Source organism: Eimeria maxima, genomic scaffold, assembly GCF_000499605.1.
Source record: "Eimeria maxima Weybridge genomic scaffold, Emw_scaff113, whole genome shotgun sequence".
Lineage (NCBI taxonomy): Eukaryota > Apicomplexa > Conoidasida > Eucoccidiorida > Eimeriidae > Eimeria > Eimeria maxima.
In genome coordinates, this window is record NW_013563410.1 from 1 (window position 1) to 18635 (window position 18635).

The 18635-nt window shown below is 56.3% G+C and overlaps 1 protein-coding gene across 1 annotated transcript; it reads left to right on the forward strand.

Moving 5' to 3' along the window:
- Positions 1–2270: 2270 nt before the first annotated feature.
- On the forward strand, positions 2271–18364 carry EMWEY_00014470 (hypothetical protein, conserved; the record flags this gene model as incomplete). Its single annotated transcript, XM_013477295.1, has 27 exons — positions 2271–2399; positions 2612–3068; positions 3333–3763; positions 4084–4307; positions 4531–4659; positions 4905–5040; positions 5330–5490; positions 5608–6552; positions 7025–7223; positions 7354–7434; positions 7562–7873; positions 8071–8242; positions 8454–8518; positions 8672–8897; positions 9157–9287; positions 9514–9795; positions 10037–10123; positions 10400–10537; positions 10747–11192; positions 11459–11541; positions 11997–12142; positions 12475–12517; positions 12705–12904; positions 13159–13620; positions 13875–14185; positions 14296–15016; positions 15326–18364. The coding sequence occupies 27 exons, from the start codon at positions 2271–2273 to the stop codon at positions 18362–18364; spliced, it is 9756 nt and encodes a 3251-aa protein (XP_013332749.1).
- Between the last annotated feature and the right edge of the window lie 271 nt (positions 18365–18635).

The window sequence follows — 18635 nt, forward strand, 5'->3', positions numbered from 1 at the left end:
AATATATATATATATATATATGGTGTCTGCAGAGTTACTTGCTGCCTACGTAGCCTCGTTGGGAGATCGTCCACTGGTTTCTTCTCCTTCTGGCGTCGTTGAGGAGCGTTTTGTGCACGTCCGCGGCCTCTGGTATAGCGTCCAGCGGGGGCCTCCTCGCGGCGAAGTGCTGCTGGGGCCCGCACCGTCAGACGCGCAGCTGCTGACACCTGAACGGCACTTGGGGCAAATAAGGTTCTGCCGCTGCGAGCCCCCAGAAAAAGCAAGCCCGGAAGGGCAGGACGAGGAGACAGTGAGGGGAAGCGCACTAAATTCGGTTAACATCTAATCTTTGCACCTAAATTTCAACCGTAAAATCGAAACGATCTTAAGAACTCTTCTTGCACACACTGCTTATTTCCAAACGTCGTCTGGTTTCTCGTGGGATTTGTTCGGGGTTTGTGGTGCTTGTTCTGGACGTGAAGCCACCTTCATTCTTACTTCATTTTTCTTCTAACAATTAAAGTTGCGCTCTCCAGAACTCCTAGTTCATCGGCCAATGAATAGGCGTAACACAAATTTTTCCACAGTGACATCGTAAATATATGTGCAATACATGTTTTCATGAATGCTACTTACTCTATAGTGCACTCGATTGAGAAGGGAAGATTACGACTCTAAAGGAAAGCCTTTACTTCCAAGAACACCAAATTATTTAAATCGCTGTTGATGTGATGTGCTTCAGGACGATAAGGCCTGGGAATTGCGACCTTCATTCGCTCGCTTTCACAAAGTTGAACAGTATGGAACAAATGTAAAGCCAAAGAAACCGCCAAAACACTGGAAATCGAGGAAATGAAAAGCATTTAGACTCAGAAAAGTTCATCAAAGCAATCTAAACCAAACTGCTGTTGGTGGCAACGCAGGCGGCATAGCAGTTCGTATTAGGACACCTCTTCAACGTTCACGAAACTTGTGATCCACGTGCCGAAAAGGTGTTTTCAAATAGAATTGCATTGGTCTCAGGGGAAGTGCCGTTAATTAAAGCTTCTTTAAAAGTTGCAAAACGCAGCGAGAAGCTATTTATGTTGGACACACGGAACTGCAGATTGAGTAAATGCTGTTCGTAACCCATGCAACCAGAAGTATGGGCCTTTGGTTCACATATCATTCGTCCCGAACAACTCTTCTTAAAACGTTTTTGTAGTTTTGTCGCAGTTGGCCGAAATATGACTCCTGAAGTAAGAATAATAAAACATGAATAGTGTGATGGTGTTTTGGCGTTCCTGGGTTCCCATCGTTTGCTAAGTGGCTACTGGCCAGTGCAATCCGTAAATTTTCTCCCGTAGGACAAATTGGCTAAGCAGCATCAGGCTAAACAGCTGCTGCCCAAACCGGAATGCAACGTGATACATCATAGGCATACACAGGGACACATACACAAGAACGCTAACCACCACCCACACCCACCGACACAAGCCCACCCACATACCATCCACAACCACACACACCACCCTTCCACACGCAAACGCAAACATACAAGCAAAAACACACAAAAGCGCCTACACATACGCGCTACCAATAGTACCCTAAACATGCGGAGGAAAAACTCCATTTACCAGTAGCAATGAGCTCTTTGAGATGTCCAAAAATCAGCCGATATTGTTAGTTAACTGCAGTATACCTCGTTTTGTTTCTACTTCTTTTCGTGTTTTGCTGGGATTCGAACGCGCGTTCCTCCGCTGCTGCAGTGCAGTTGTCTGGGGCTGTTGCTAGAGAGGGGCTGATGCTGGCCGGTTTACCTTTCCGTCTACACGCGACTGATTCAAATTAATGACCTAATTATTTTATTTTGAATTTAACAACAACTTCAACAACACGATAACTCGCTCTAAACCCGCCTCTTGGTGGTGGGCCTGCCCTGTCGCAGAGGTCTCGCTCGGGCCGTGCCCTAGTCTCCCATCGACTCCTTCGTTGCTGCATTTCATGAAGCGACCGTACATAGTCCTAACTTCATTAAATGGTGTTAATCGGGAATCTTTTGGGACGCACGGAAGCACCCATAAACCAACCAACCCTTATCGGACGTTGTACCAGTAGCGAAAAGCCGGCTGGTCTATGGGGCCCCTCACGAGGGCCCCTAAGAGAGCTCGGTTATCTCTGATAAGCTGGGTAACTGGTTGAGATGTGAATATATATATCTTCACAGACTGGGAAAGACAATGGCTCAGTGAGTGTAGCCAACAACAGCCCCGGCTGTATATCCGCCCGTGGTCCTTGGCCGCTGCAATATGGAGGCGACTCTTAGGGCCCTGGCCCTGGAGGAGTTGGCACTGCACCCTTTTCCTGGTATTTCGTTTGAACGCCTTTGTGCAGTTCTGCAGCAGGAAAATGACTGGGCCTTAGACCCGTTCTCGAGGGTAAGTCCGCTGCTTGACCTTCTCGCTGCTCTTGGTTCTTCCTCTCGTTGAGTCAAATCGAACGCTTGCGTGCAACAGTGGTCGTCCAGGAGCCTGGGGAGGCCGTTAAGTTCGGTGTGGATAATACGTCGGGGAGAATGCTTGTGATAATACTGTTATGCATGTATGCTTCAGTTGTAAATCTCCGGAGTATTTATGGCTGCTACTCTCAGGCTATGCTTTGGAGGTCGCTGTACCGATGCCCCGACGTTTACTTCACGGCAACATCCTCCTGCAGCCACCAGAAGCATCACCACCCCCTTGCTGCTGCGCCAGCAAACACCGATGCAGCAACAACACCAACAAAACGCAGCAAAATCCAGTCGCTCTCCTGGCGAGACCCTCTAGTCCCGTCGGACTTGCTGATGGCGCCGTCGACCCGCTCCTTTACCCTCGGAGCTGCAGCAGGCGATGCAAAGAGAGCGGGGCCACCTCCCTCTATTTCAGAAGCAGCAGCAATAGACGCGTGGAAAGCACAGCAGCGGCAATGGCTGCTGGCGACTTCTCCAGGCCTACCGTTGCTGCTGCTGACAGGAGTTGATGCCGCCGCAGATAAGACGGACTTGGACAGAAGGGCGGCAGAAGTCCCATTCCAAATTCTTCGAAACATCGCAAGCCACAAAGAAAACGGTAGGCCACCCAAACAACTGACTGCCAAGATAGCTACCGAGATAGCTAACTACCATACAGATAGCCAAGTCATCAGCTAGCATCCGGTTGATTGGTCGTCTACCTATATAGGGGGCTGCTTCGGGAGATAGGCAGCTGTATAGCCCGTATATATGCATGTATATGCACGTTTGTAGAGATGCTGCTGCTTCTTGCTCGAGTTTAGCTGGCTCTGTGGTTCTTGTTATGCTCATCACTTCTCTTGTATTTCTTCCTTCTGCTTAGGTCAATGGCAGTACTGTCTGGCGCAAGAGCTACAGCTCGATCCCAAGAGTGTCTTTCACCACTTAAAGCCTCTTTATAGGGACGAATTGATTTGCCACATGCAGCTGGCTATACCCCCCACCCACAAGTTGGGCAGGGGGGAGGGGCACAGCCCAACAAAAGGGGGACCCCCTGACCAGCAGGGCCGGGAGGCCTCGAGTTTAGAGAACATCGGTGGGCACGAGGGTCCCACGGGGGCCCCTCCTCCTCGTGGCACTGTTCGAACAAACCTCACAGTGTCGGCGCTGTTGTGGAGCAGTGCCTTCTTCTCCCCTCTGAGACTACCGGCGCACTTGAGGGGATTAGTGGCCCTTCACCACTTGCTGCCGCTGCAACAGCAGGCCCTCCGTCTGCTGCACAACTCTCCCAACAACATCTTGCTGGAAGAGGAAGTCCGCCAGTTCTGCATATCCAAACTCCTCACATCTGAAGAGGCAAGGCCATCACTGGCCATACACCACAAGCCCTACGCAGACACCCTGAACAATGCACATACACCGCAAGCCCTGCACATGCACCGACAACCATTCCCGTCCCTAGAGCCGTCCCCAAACCTGTTTACATCCCAACCCTGCATATACACCTGAGGCGCTATTCCGATAGTCCAGAGGCCCCCAGCTGTTCCGTGGATGCCTGCCATGCGTGTGGGGTATTAGTGCTTCCTTTTTCGACTGCTGGTTGTACCATTTCTGCTTGTGCTGCTGTTTTTCAGGCCCCTTACCTGCGTTTCAGTGATAAACAGCTGCGGCGGTTGTTTTACAGGCTGCGGGAGTCGCTAGAGCGCAGTGGGCAAGTGCAACGCGTAAGGGCATTTTGTCGGCAGACGGCTCGCTTTGAGCCCTGTCTCATTCTGTCTGCTGGCGCAGCCCAGCAGCATTCTGCTGCTGCAGCGCCGCAGCACAGTGGCCAGGGCCAAACGGGTGGAGGCAGTCTAATGTAGGCCTTCACACTCTATGTTTCATCGTAGGAATTAGGGCGAAGGGCTTGAGTTTTAGGGTTTCGGGTTGCTCCATTCCGTGTGGAGGGAGGCGGACAGCTGCATTGGTATGCCTTGTAATCTCTTTTGTTCGGCCATTTCAAAGCACGAGCGTAGCTGTGAAGGGTTTTATCTCAGGCGCCCCCCGCAGGTGGTATGCTTCTGTCTCTTTGGGTGTCGCAGTGCCCAAGTGAAGGTGGAAGAGGGGACGGTGGAAACAGCCGCAAGAGCGGCGGATCTCCGCAGAGATGCTTCGGCCCACGGGGCGACTGCAGCAGATGAAGGCGAGGCAGAAGAGAGCCCTTCAGTTCTGTACGCTTCGGACGTCGAACAACCATGCCATACACTTTATCGCATGTGCCATATCTGCTCCCGTGCGGGGGAATGGGCCCCAACACCAGGAGTAGAGACTGCAGGGATCCCATTAGATGCACTGTTGTCTTCTCCGCTCGGCTGCTCTGGGCGGCGTTGGGGCGAGGGGGTTGCTGCACCCGTTGCTGTTGCCGCTGCCACTGCTTTAACAGAGAGGAGACCTTTGGTCTGTGTTGTGGCTGCAGGGTGGACTTGGAGGGGACATCTCTGGCGTCGTTAGCTTCGCTACTTTTGATAGCCGCTGGTTCAGACGGCCTCACCACCGTGGGCCTCTCACGTCTGCTGGGCCTGGACATAAAGCGGAGCGGCAAGGCCCTGGCGGTGCGTCATTCATGACTTGGGTGCTTCAGGGGTTCAGCGATGCCATACAGGGCACTAGCAGGCCTCTGCAAAGCAAACTATGTGCATACGTTGGTCGAATGGGCCCATGCTAGGCTGCAATACTGGAGATGCTACCCAGAGTGCCCGCATTTATTTCCAGAAGTCTCTGGGTCAATTATGAGGCGAAATGCGTGGCTTTTTTTGAAGCTTGTTGCGCTCGGTTGTGGGCTGTCTCAAGGGGAGGGCATGTGCATGCGCGCTCCGATGGGGTTGCTGTCTGTTGTCGCAGGAGTTTTCGAGGCGGAATTTGGTGTCACGCGTGGCTGAGAGGCGCGGAAAGTGCTTTCTGTACAGATACATCAGCAAGGGGCTGCCCTGTTTGCAGGCACTGCTGGCAGAGGCCCCATCGGAGGACTTTTCAGGGAGCACCGCTGAGACGTGGGGCGCCTGGTAGCAGACAGAGACACCCCAAGCGGACTCTTGCTTTCCTGAGCAGCTGAGCAGAAGAAAGAGGTCAGGGCTTGGGGGTTTATAGTTTAGGACCTGTCTGGGTGCTGTGTCTGTCAGGGAAGGCCCTGCTGCCCACGCAGGCCCTTCGGCTGCTGCAGTTGTGGTGCACATGCGGGGAGAAGCGGCTGCCCGAACCGCTAAGGCCTTCGATCCTTCTTCAGGGCCCCAAGCTGCGTCTGGGGCTGCTCCTGAGACCGAGGCGCAGCTTGAAGCACCAGCTGGTGGTGCTTCTGCTTCTCCTGAAAAAACTCCACAGAAAGGGACGGAGGGGTTGCTGTATGAGTCGTCCGGGCGACAGCAGCGGGGAAGGCTACAGAGAACCGCTCGCAGTGCCTTTGCTCGGGTTGGTAAGGTTGACAGTGAGGCACAGACGCCTCTGAAGAGGCCCCATAGTGCTCAGGGGACCCCTGCCGGAGCTTCCAAGAAACGGGCTACCTGCCGTCGCGGCAAAACGGCCAGGGAGGATGCCGAAAAAGAGGTGCTTGTTGCACAAGAAACAGATGCTGCTGCAGGAGCAGCTGCTACGGTTGCTGCGCCGCCACCAGTTGCGACGCCCTCGGCAGCAGCAGCAAATGGTGCGGTTGCTGCGGCGGCTGCTGCGGCGGCGGCTGGTGCTCCAGCAGCATCCACCGCGAGCCCTGCAGTGAGTCTTGGCCCTGATGGAGCATCTACCACTGAGGCTGAAGCAGCTGAGTTGGCGGTGGCAGTATCTGCCCCGGCTGCACTGCCAGGCGCTATACGTCGGTGTCTATTCGATGGCGGTACTGGTTCTGGTAGTCAGGCTGTTGTCTCGGGGGCCGTTGAGGGTCTGCTTAAGGAGATGACCCGCCGCGCCGCGCGGGCGAAGCTGCCTCCTCGAGCGCAGCGGCTGCTGGAGACTCCTCAGTTTGTCGCTCGTCTGACGCTGTTTCAACGGGCTGTTGAGAGCGCCGGTTGCTGCACAATTCCCTCCATCAGTAAAGCCATCGCTGATGCAGAGCAGACACCCAATGGGCCCGACAGGTGAGCCTCTTGTGTTGGTCCTCGGCCGAAGCTTCACCCTTCTTCTTGCCATCACAGCCCTTCAAACGCATTAAAGCCTTAAAGCTATTGTCTATGTCTTAACCCTCAAGGAGAGGAGGTGTCGGGGGCCCGAAAGCTGCGGCTCAAATGGGAAACTGCGAACCCTGAGGCCTGCGCTTGGAATCTACAGACACCTAACCTACGCAATATATGCACGCCTGCTGCGTGCCTTCACCTGGCCCCCGAAGCTGCAGGCTACGGACGAAGGGGAGGGTGGATGGCTTGCTTTTTTGCTGCTGTGTCTGTCGTGCATCTAATTCTGCCTGGACACACTGCGTTGGGGCGAGGGTTTGTGGCGGTTGCCAGTGTGTGTGTTGCTGCATGGGCGTTGTGGTATCGCTGATCTGGCGCTGGTCATGTCTGGGTCTCTGAGCTTGGGTGGTTTTGGATTGGAGCCTCTGTGGATATTCAGGAAAACTGTTCACCGCATGGCTGAAGTAGCGATGCAGTTGGAGCCACGCATCCGCCGTGGCCGGGTTACCACCTCAAAAAACGCACAGGAAAGGCTAGAAGGCCCCGCGGGGACATCCCCAGCACCTGCAGACATCACGTTCTTCTATTGGGCGGAGTCACTCGACGAAGAGACCGCGGAGCAGCGGGTTGCTGCCCTAGTAAGGGCCCCCTCGCCTGCATCACACGTTAGGAGTTGCCGTACAACAGTTTGTGTTTGTTGTGTTGCTGCGATTAGTGCTGGTGCTGCTCTACACTTTGGGCTGATGGTGTGCCTACTACTGCCTTCAGATTACACAGAGGCGGGCCCACGGCTGTCGCGAGGCCATTCGGCGTAACCAGCTGCTCCTTGAAGGCAAGCTGAAGGAGGCGGTGAGCTGGGGCAGCACAGGCGCCTCTGACTAGCTGGTTCTCTAGGTAGCTAGCTAGCTGCTCGCTGCTTTATTCGCACAATTTCCAACTTGTTGCGGTTACGCAGCTGGTTCTGTGGCTGCGTCAGGGCGAAGATCTTCGGCTAGCTAGCTCGTCCTTGGGTTCCCTTGGGGCCCTGCAACCGCCGCACACCCTTGCGGAGTCAAGACGCAACTCCATCAGCCCCCAGGCGCCGGCAGTTTCAGGAGACGTCCCTCAGGTTGTCCATTCCAGCGTGCTTCCGGATGACACCCCCATGCAATCGCTCGTAGGCAAGCAGCTCAAAGGTTTGGAGAGGGAGATATCGCGTTTATCTCAACTCGAGAGCCGCACCGCCTGCAGCCGCGTGACGCAGCCGGGGCCGCCTGCTACAGCGGCATCTTTGCTGATGGTAGACAAGGTACGAACATACCGGGAGGGAGTCTCAGGGACTACACAGAAGGGGATGTGAGGCAATTCTCCAGACGGCGTATAGAGGAACTGCGGGGGGCACGAACGCTGGTTTTGTCGGACTAGAGGTTTCGTTTTATTCATAGATTAACAGAGGTTGTCTGTGCCGTTTGTTTTGTCTCCTTCTTGCTGCTGGTTTCGCTGCAGACGCTTCCGCGTTCTACCTTTCAAGACAAATTTGTCTTTAGTCAGAAGCACTTGGCGTTCTACGGCTTCATATTCCCAGTGATGATCCGCGCAAAGTGCTTCCACCAATTTCTTCTCGTCCTCTCACGGCAGCTCATGGGGCATCCTGAGAGCTCCTTGTCCAGCGTAGCGGGTGAGGCGAGCTGTCTACTGCTGCCGGGACAGGTTGGCCAACAGGTTCCGCCCCACCTGCTGCTGCTTCCCCTGCTACAGCAAGTTCTGCTGCATTGCCTATAGTCTGTCTCTGGCATGATAAGGACACCGTGGTGTCTAACTGCCTGGGCAGAAGAGGCAGTGAAACCTTCCAGAACGTGGGGGGCTGGAGTTTGCGCTTCTGCATGCAGAGGCGCCCCTGTTGACTGTCTCCACCATGGTCCGCCGCATGCCGTTGGAGACGTTTCTGCGTCTGGTGAGGCGGGCATTCTAAACGAGCTACCGGGAGCTTCCTGGATACACAAACAAGCCGCAGAGGGTCCCCGACCTCCGCTGGGAATCGAACCCGGGAACCGCCGTTTGCATGTTTCTCTATTCTCTGCTGTACGCTTTCCTATCTGTGTTACAGATAGGGTGCGGTTATGCGCTGCCCCTGCTAGACGAGCACTTGGCGAAAGAGGCTGCGTCACGCCACCCGATGCAGATGCTGCCGGGGCCTCTCTTTCGGTTGCTGGTCTTCTCCAGCCGTCAGCTACAGGCCTACAGACAGCTGCATCCAAAGGCGCAGCTCCCGCTCTTGGGGCTGGGCAAAAAGAACGCGGGAACCGCCGTCAGGAAGCTCTTGTCGCTGCTGGGTAGGCCACATCTCAACTTTGGCTCTGCGTCTTCTCCCCCCCTCTCTCTTCTCGAGCTATGTTTAGGGGTCATTGGCAGTATCTGCTGCTGCACCGCGACGCCTGACGCGACGCCTGCTGCTACAATTGGGCGGTTACAGCGCTCTTATTTCTATCAACTGTAGCACCTGAAACTGCTACTTGTGGTACCGCCCGCCAGCCCCACACACTTGCATCATATACCCTGTGACCGGTGAATCCGCGTTTTCCATTTCTGCAGGCCGCATGGGGATCATCTGCCAGGTCCAAGCTGTCCCCAGCCCGCCCTCCGAGGGGTCCACTCCGAAGGGGCCCCTCGTCGCGCATGCATGGCGCCTTAACGAGATCATAAGGCTGCCAGCGTTCTCAAGGGTAGGTTCTCTCCTGTCTCTGTCTTTGTCACAGCCGGCACCAGAAGAGGCCAGCAAGTGCCTGCACGCCGGGTCAACCAGCAGCGTCAGCAACTGAGCGTAGCCGTAACAGCTGCACGTTTTAATATAGGCACGACGAAACTGTGTTCACAGAAGCCATAAATCTCAGGACCATGCGGCCTCTGCTTCGTAAACACTTGGATTTTGTTGCTGTTGGTGTTGCACAGACGGTGTCGAAGGAAGGGGAAGTACAAACCCCTCTGCCGGCTAGAGAATTCGACGGTCTTTCGCACGAGGGGGTGGAGGCCTACTGGCAGCAGCTGCAGCTACAGGTATCACAGTGGGTGCAGGAAGAGCGGCAGATGACTTGGGCTATGGGCAGCGACCCCCAGCCCTCGCATTTCTTTTCCCCCCATTCGGAAGACAGCGACGGCGCACAGCAGTCCGAAAGGGAAGGTTCGGCGGGTCCCAGAAACCCTGAAGAGGCCGGTGCTTCCAGCCGCTGGAGGGTATGTCTTTGGCTCCTCCCCCCAGTGTTCTTTAGAAGACTCTGGTCCGCCCGTGTGTTGACCCACGATGAGTCTCAACTGTGTACTGGCGTACCTGCGTATAGGCCTTCTCGGAGAGGAAGGCAAAGAAGGGCCCGTTGAGGCAAAGTCGCCCAACAACTACCCCCTGGTGTTTGCCAAGGTCTTGCCTACACCATGAACCATATGCCGTCTGTTGTCTGTGCTTGTGCGCGGGATACAGGTGCCGTTGCCCGAGGCATTCGCCGTCCGTGAGGCATTTAACTCCAAGAACTGGAAAGGCCAGGTGGCCTTCACTGCAGCTGCAAGGGTACGCCAAGAAGAGCGGGGGGCTTGGAGAATCAGCCAGTTGTTGTTTTGGGTTTTGGTGCTGGGCTTCTCTGTTGTTGGAAGGCGGATACGCAGAGGGCTAGGCCCTAGCAGCTGCTTCTTATGGAGACGATTTCTGCCAAACGCCTTTTCAACCTGGTGCATTCATGTGGTGTTACCTGTATTGCATCTGCTGCCGCTGCGTTTGTCACTCGTTCCTCTGGTCTCAGTTCTGTAGCGTTTGCTGCTTTTGTGCTTGTTTCTGCTTTTGCCGCAGGCTGCCCTGGATGCGTTTGCTGCGGAGACGCTAGAGAAGCTGAGGGACGCTGGAGGGGCGGAGTTGGAGGCTCTTGTCTTGAATGCGTCCTCTCCACAAATTGTCGAACTTTCGGCACGTATTGGATACCCTGCAGATGTAGGTTGGGGGCCCTCATGGCTTGTAGCGGCTCTACCCAACCTCATGGGGGCCTTGCCGGGCTTAATAGGAGCCCTACGGCGCCGCCTAACTTGGCCTAGTGGTTGTTGCAGCCGATAGCTTTCGTCAGAGTTAGAGGTACATTTCCGTTGTACTCATTGAGGCATACAAATAGGGCTGCTCTTGGCAATGTCGTCTGCGGGGTTCAGGCGGTGTTGCGCTACTTGATTCGAGTTTTTGAAATCAAGGGTGGCTCACGCAGCAACCAAGCACTGTTTATTGGCGGTAGTATTTGGGACAGTGAGGAGCGGCAGCAAGCTGAAGATGGGGACACCCCCCTTACACCTGTGCCTGTGCCTAACCAGCTACCCACCGACGCAGACGCCGTCACTAGCTCTTCTGTCCCCGGCCAGTCCCGCAGCAATTCGCCGCGTCCTCATTGGCTCGCGGGGACCCCAACAAAGGCGGACACAGTGGAGAGGGATAGAGGCCCTGGCCTGCTGGTACACCGCACTCGAGATGTGCGGTTTCAGTGCCATCGCTGTGGCCATTTCTACTCCTGGGAAAAGTCGCTACGGCTGCACTATGAACGGGCCCACCGTGAGCCCCTGCCGGACAACGAGCTCTTGTACATCTTGCCTTGGGAGCGAAAACGGTGAGTGAGGAGTCCCTCCTGTTCCGCCTGGTGTACCCAGGTGATGCTACTAGTTCCCTGTTTTCCAGTGCTTTTGAAGTTTTTCTCAGGGGCGCAAGACTCCCCATGTGTTCAATATTTTTACGCGAACGTACGTAGCTCTCTAAACTCTCTCCCATTGATTCCGTCGCGCGCGAGGACCTCGACCGAAGGGGTGTGCGGGTGGTTGTCTGATGTACAATCCTCATGGGGACTGTGTTGAGGAATGTTGCCTGATTGTGCCCCAGGCGGCTCGAGGACCAACAGCAAAGGGCCGAGCTCAGCAAATTCAGGCGGAGACGTCGCGCAATGGCGGTTCCTGCTGTTCGCGGTAAGGCGTGCATCCAGTTTGGGTTAACACACCGCAGTAACGCCCGCGGGAGACCTTCTGCTCCAGCCACACAAACTTCGGCGTGTGTTTAACTGCGGCTTCAAAACCATATCTACCTGTGTAGTAGCAAACCCACAGGGGCCTTTATTCACATAACGGCCTTCGTATTTTGCTATAGAGTTCACAGGTGTATGAATGACCGGAACACCCCGTCCTTAGCTCCTGAAGTCTGTGCAGCCTCGACTGCCTGCGTGTATTTGTCTATTTACTGCGGCATAAGCAGACATGCGTCTGCAACAACAGTCAAATCTATACACAACCACTCTCTATAGATTTGCCTGTTGCTGCTGTGTACGCCATTGACACAACGATGGCGCATGAACGCGCGCAGCAAGCCTTCTAGAGGCTGTGGCGTTTGCTGAATAGCGGCACCGCATTTTCTGGATCTGATGCAGGGTCCCCTACGCAGTCGCAGCAGCAGGTGATACTCAGTTCACCTACTGACGAAGCCTTGAAGGCCCGGGAGAGCTTTGCAGGGCGCCTGCTGGTCCGAGGGGCTGTAAGGGCCGTGGATATCCCAGCCAGCAGCTTCTTGATGCGGGTACGTGTAATTTTGCAATATTGTGAGTCGTATGCCATGTGCATATGTATGAACTGTGTACGTCGTTGCTATTGTGCAATACAGCGCTTCTGTATCATATAACCACAACAGCGAAAGGTTCACAGGCTCCAGCGTACAGAAACTGTGCTCCGGTTGTTGCAGCAGTGCAGCCGCAGCGCAGCAGACATTAACGCCGTATTCCTGTGTGCCATTGCACTTTCTGAGGGTTGTGGGCGTTGGTGCTATCGTTGGGATGCCTTCATGAATTATCAAGGAGGGACAGAATTTTGTACCCGGAGCTCCATATGCTGTGTTGTGGCCCCTGTTGCCAGGCAACAGGAGACGAGCAGGCAGTACTCTCTTCAATGGGTCGCGGTAAGTGGCATATTGATACGTTTCTCGGTCTTGAACATCGTTCGCTGTTTTTCATCTACGGTGCTTTGCAAGGCATTTCTGAGGGACGTTGGTTGCTGAGTCCGAGACGACTGTGAGAATGCAAGCCCTCGGGAAGCTGCTCTCCATACCTGAGGAAGCTGTTTTGGGGCTCTTGTGCCTTCTACAGAGGATGAGATTGGTCTTATAGGGGCCGCCGTCGTTGCGGAGAGGCTCTGGATGGCGGCTTACAGCCCCCAGCAAAGTTCAGCAGGTCCCGGGAGTCTCTTTGAAAGGGCAGTAAACCGAGTTGGGGGGCCCCTGGCTGAGGCCTGGTTGTTCCCCGCCAGCTCGCAGTCTCTTCCCCCAGAGGAGCATCTCATTTGGCACGTAGGTTGGGACTGGGAATCAAAATATGCCAATTCTCAATGCCGCATGCAAAAGTGCATGCATGCTTGTAGGGAGGCCCAGCAGCTTCCGTGGGCTGCTTTTGTTGTTGGTCGGCAGAGGGAATGACACAGTTTGCTGTGTCAGAAGCCGAGCAGACTCTGAGAGGATTATTTTGTCCCTCTGCTATACATTACGGTTACGTGTTTCCTCTGAAATGGGGCTTGTATTTCCGTTATCTGTGTGAGATTTTCCAGATCCTGGGTTGTCTCTGCATGCCCCCTCTAGCGTCTTCGAGCGCGCGGTTGTTTTTGGGTTTTGTTTTGAGCCGCCGGTCGCTCAACTCCCGCATTTTCAGCAGTTTCCGGTGGGCCGTCTCATTTTCCTCTGCGCCTATTCGTTGTCTGCCGCCTGGACCCTTCTCCCGTCTAAACCCCCACGAATATCTTTTTGTTGGCGTGTTGTCTCCAACGGGAGCTGCTGCTGTGAAATCTGCGGGCTATACCTGTCTCTGTGTTGCCGACCCGCACAGGCGCCTCGACCCTGCAGCTCTGCGCCACTTCGTCCTCGAGGGCCGCATCCCCTCCGCCTTGGAGCTGCGTTTACACAGCGTGTACAGGGGCGAGGCGTTAGGGGCTCCGAGGAAGTCTCTTGTAGGACCTGCCCCTGTTTCCTCTGTCTTTGCATGGTTCTCCTGTGATCTGTGGCGGCCTCAGTTGGTTGGAGTGCATCGCCCTCAGCTATAGCATGTGTGCGGTGGCCCTCAGGTGTCTCGACCGCTGAGCTGTCCCCGCATCCTGATGGCACGCAATATGCTGAAGGTGCGCGGGCGCTAACTGCAGGAGAGGCCCGCTGAGGGAATGGGTTTCGTGTGCATTGGCCGTTGTGGCCTAAGGGGGCAGGTGGAGAGGGGAGAAAGAGCAACAGCTAAGTAGTGTCGCCTCTCGAAGTCATATGATTGTTTCTTCTGCAGGCCGTCCTCCTCACGCCGTTGCCCTTCTACCGACCTGCTGTGCAACTCGCTGCGCTCCGGGAGCTGCGGCCTTTGGAACTGACAGGCCTCTGGAGGGCCTGGCAGCGCAAAGGCTGGGTTACCGTCTTCAAGCCGCCAGCGGCAGCTGCTGCTGCTGCTGCTGCCACTGTTGGCTCTATTGCACCGCCCTCAAAGGATAAAAAGGCCTTAGGAGCGACTGAACCGGCGGGTAGACAGCAGCATTTGTACAAGAGGCCCGAGATCGCCACAGCACTCGAGGCTAAATGCCGTCGCCCGTTTGTCCTTAGCAGGTAATCCCTTGACTCTCTTTTGTCTGCCGTCGTTGCAGTGTGTGTTTGCCCTTATACTTGAGGTTCAGCTGTTGTTGCCCTTCTGTCTGCGGCATCCTGTGGGTGCGCAGCTCCGCTCGCCTATCGCTTTTTGGTCGGCTGTGGGACTACCGTACTCTCTCGGCTTTGCTGTACTCGGCGAACCAGCTTACAGAACGCAACGTTGGGGGTCTCCCCGAAGGGCTCACAGACGCTGCTGCTCCAGCAGAAGAGTTTGCTGGGGATGAGGAGCCCTCATCCCCAGCAAACTCTTCTGCTGCGCCTGCAGCCCCACAGACTTGGAAGGATTCCGAAGGAAACGATTCTCCGCATGAATTGCTGCTGGCGCAGTTAGCCGCGGAGGAGGCTCAGCCTTCGGAGGAAGCAGGGGCTGTTGACGCAACTACAGTGACCAACGACGGCGACTTGCAGCTGCTTCAACTGCTCGAGAACTCTCGGCTGCAGCCAGCCGCCTCTGGGTGCCTTTCCACCTCGGAACCACCAAAGATGGTTGCTGACAGTTGCCTCTTCTTGCCTGAAGAGGCAAGTGTCAGGAAAGGAAATAGCGCTCCCGCAGCGCCCGAGCTATGCCAGCAGAGGGAGGAAGAGCCTGCCGTTGCAGTTGTTAGGAGAGAGACATTATCTCTGACTTCCGAGGTGGTAGGTTCCGAAGCTCTTGCGGCCCTTGAAGGGTTGGCTCGAGGGCGGCTGTGGTTGTCTCCCTTCTGGGGTAGGGAGGGCCGTCTCCCAGACTCAACGGAGGCCGCTGCTGACGCCGAACTGCTGAAGCTTCTAGAAGACGAAGACGCGCTGGTAAGCTGCTGCCACCACTCCCCACCCCTCAACCCCCCCAACCCCCAGAGTGAGAACTATTCGCTGCTCAAACCCATAAGCACCAACTGGGTGGCCAGGTGGCCGTGCGGTGCAGCCCAGAGGGTTCTTGCACTTTTTGTCTGAAGATTCGGACCACTGTAGTCAGAGGCGCACGTGTATTACAGCCAACACGGGGTGTGCGTGTGGGGAATGAAGCGCCTCGGGGCAACTACGGGGGCAGTGAGGGTGTCTAGGGGGTTGCTTTTCTGCAGCCTGGTTAGGAACCTGCGGCCTCTGGGGTGTATGTAGGATGGCGGTGACGGGGGCGAAGGTTTGTGGAACAACGTGCCTGAGTGGCTGAGTGCTCTCTCTTTGGGTCGGGCGGAAGAAGGGGGGGACCTGTTGGGAGACACGAGGCCACTGAGGAGGCCGACGGAGGGCGGCGTGGAGACACACATCACAGCGCATGCTGCGGGGGTGCCCGAGATCACTGCCATCACTTGCTCTGTCTTGGGCTCATGCCTGCCACTCATCCGGCGGCGGACAAACGTTCTAGAAGTGGAGAGGAGCCTCCCACACAACACAGACCTCGAAGGTGCCCCCTTTAACAGGCCTGCACATGCGGTGGGATCTGCTCCGGAGATTGGGAGCCTTTGTAGGGAGCTGCGGTGGGCGTTTGAGCGCTCCTGCGCCAAACCAGCGGTCGGTGGCGTCCGTTGGCATACGGCAGCAGCATCAATGATGCATGCGACATCTGGAGATGCGGATGCAGGATGCAACAACTCAGCAACACTGGGAAAGACGATGGAAGTGGAGGTACCCCCCGCCAGCCATCTTCCTGACGGCCTCTTCGGTGCTGCAGGGGAGCTGGACGCCTTCGACCCCTCTCTGCTACCGCCAGTTCTGAATGACCGCACTTCGAGTGCAGCCACTTCTTTTACCCTTGCAGAGGAAGCTCAGAGACAAAGAGAGGTGGCGACAGAAATTGGGACAGAAGGAGAGGTGCACGCAGCCCTCAAACCTTCAGCAGCCAGGCCATGGCGCTTCAAACCCGGGCTCCCTAGCGGCTTTCCTGTTTCTCTGCCCACGTATGCAGACGACCACCGACAGAACTGGCGGTTCGCTGCGAGGGCTGTAGAGGCATTCGCCCCTCCCGGATGTCTCTGCAACACAACTTGCGGCTGTCTCCATGAATCCCAGGCTGCCGTAGGCAGCCGCTGCTACACCCCTGCAATATTGCAGGCCCCTGGAGCAACTACACTGTGCTCAGTCGTTCCCCCTATGCTGGGTTTCACCGATAGGCCACTCGTTGAAGACCAGAAAGGGACTACTGGGGAGGCGAACCCAGGAGAGGGGCCCCTCAGAATCCTTAGGCAGTATTTAGAAGGCCCCGCAGAAGCCTTTTTAGAATCACCACCTGCTAAGCTCTGCAACACCGGCACCTGGAAGAGCAGCGGCAACCCCTGCAGCGGCCATCTCCCCTTGCCCCTGCTTCAGGCGCTTCACGAGACGGTGCTTGTTGCTCTTAGCGTTCAGCATGACGCTGTTCTGCCGTTGCTGCCAACGCCACCCCTGCCGGTGGCTGCAGAGCGACTCGGAGAGGTGGCGCAAGAAGAACTAGCAGCCATTCTTCCTGCCTTCTCCCCAGCTGCTAGTGCTGGTGCTGCTGAAGGCAGCGCTCCTCCAGCAGTGGTGCAGGCAGGACAGGAGGCCCGTGCGGACGCCGTCGTATGTGTAGCTCTCGCGTTATGCCCTGCGTGGCTGTTGGGTTGCGTGCTCAAGGCAAAGGCCGAAGGCGTGGCGGTGCCGGCCTTGCTGCTGGAGCTCGCGGGAGAGGAGGAGACTGCAGCAGAAGCAGCAGCAGCATCTCCAGTGGAAGGGCATTCCACACAGACAGGACCAGCCCCTGTGCGCCTTGCAGACAGTGTGCGGGGAGATAACTCAGCAGATAGCCTACGTGCTGCGGCACGCCTCGCCTTCAGGCGAGCGGTAAGCAAGCTGTCTCTTCGGAGTAGCAGTGGAGAGGCATTGCTGCCTCTTCGTCGCAAGGCCGAGTTGGCGGGGGCCAATGTGGGGATGGTCATGACCACTGAGGGTGACCTAGGATGTTGCTGCGATAACTGTTGGGTTGCTGCATGCGGCAGTCAGTTGTTTTTGGTCTGTGTTGCTATCCTGTGCTCCTTGCGTCTAGTGGTGCCCGTTCCCGCTGGAGAGAGCTGGCGATTGGTTGGTGCTGCTGAGGCAGCCCCGCGCTTTTGCCTGAAGGAGCAGCTGGTCGTCCGCGACCCTCTGGCTGCTCGGTGGGCATTTCACAGGGGCACGTTGCCCGTCTGCCTAATCGAACAGAGCGCATCACGTTCCCATCTCGCTGCAGCGGATGCAACAGGCGAAAAGCTCAACGGCGAAGGGGACCCCTCAAGGGAAGGCCTCATGCATCAGAGCGATCTCCGCCCAGCAATGGTGCCTCGAGCCATTTGGGCTGCTTGGGGCCCTTCAGGCGTCCGAAGCCAGCAGGATCCGCAGCAGCAGAAGCAGCATCCATTGGCGCGGGAGGGGCAGCAGGCTTCGCTTGGAACGACTGCACCGGTAAGTGGAGCTGCGTGCGTTTCGGGTCCCTTGACTGGCGTTTCGCCAGCAGAGGTCTCGGAAGAGGAGGGAACAACGGCCTACCAAGCTCAGGCTGAGGTCGTCAGCTCGCTCTTCTGTTCGCTACTGGACTGCACGGCTTCTTCCTTGGGACCCCAGGGGGCAGAGGGAGATCCACTACCTAGGGCAGCTGCAGCACCAAGACCGGTGAGACTGGCCAGTGGCTGGCTGCCAGCTTGTGCATGGATGCGATTAGATGGCCGTCTGCACGCCTCCCTCGTGCAACTGCTCTGCCTCCGACTATGGATGCTGCTGACGCAAAGGCCCGGTAGCACGGCCCAGCAGCTGCAGGGGATGTTATGCCTTCTAGATGACTGCGAGGTGCAGTTCCTCCTCCATGCTCTTGTTGAGGAAGGCGTTGTCACCGCCTCTGTCCTGTGGGGTCACTCTGCAGCTGCGTTTTCCACGAGCTGCGGCAATCCTAGTGAGGGGTCAGAGCGGTCCCCCAGGGCCTATCATGGCACTTGCTTCGCAGATTCCAGCGATCGCTCGCTTCCGACGCAGGAAGCAAGACACATTGGTGGACTCACGGGGTCCGCTGGCTTCAACGGGCGCCCTGGCGGACTGTCTATGGCCAAACATATACTGGACGTGCAGGCCATATACTTGCCAAACGCAGCGGCAGACGTCCTGCCCAAGTTTCAGCCCCTCCTGCTGCCGAAACTTGCGCGTTGCAGCTGTGGCTGCTCTGTGCTGCTTTGAGGTTGTGCCTGACTATTTTTAAGCCAGGTTGTGTGGGGTATTTTTGTCGCATTGCATTTGTATTTGGTACTATTGTGGAGACTGACCCCCCATAAGAGGACTCCTCTATGCGATAACTCAGAACGCAGTTGCCTTTAACCATTGCGCTCTGCTTCCTACTGCAGTTCTTTGCAGCCATAGATAGCCTAGCCTGTGGTAGGAGCCGACGAGCCGCTTTGTGGTTAAGCCCGATGCTGTTCCTCAACACATATTGGCCTGGAACGTATTTTAC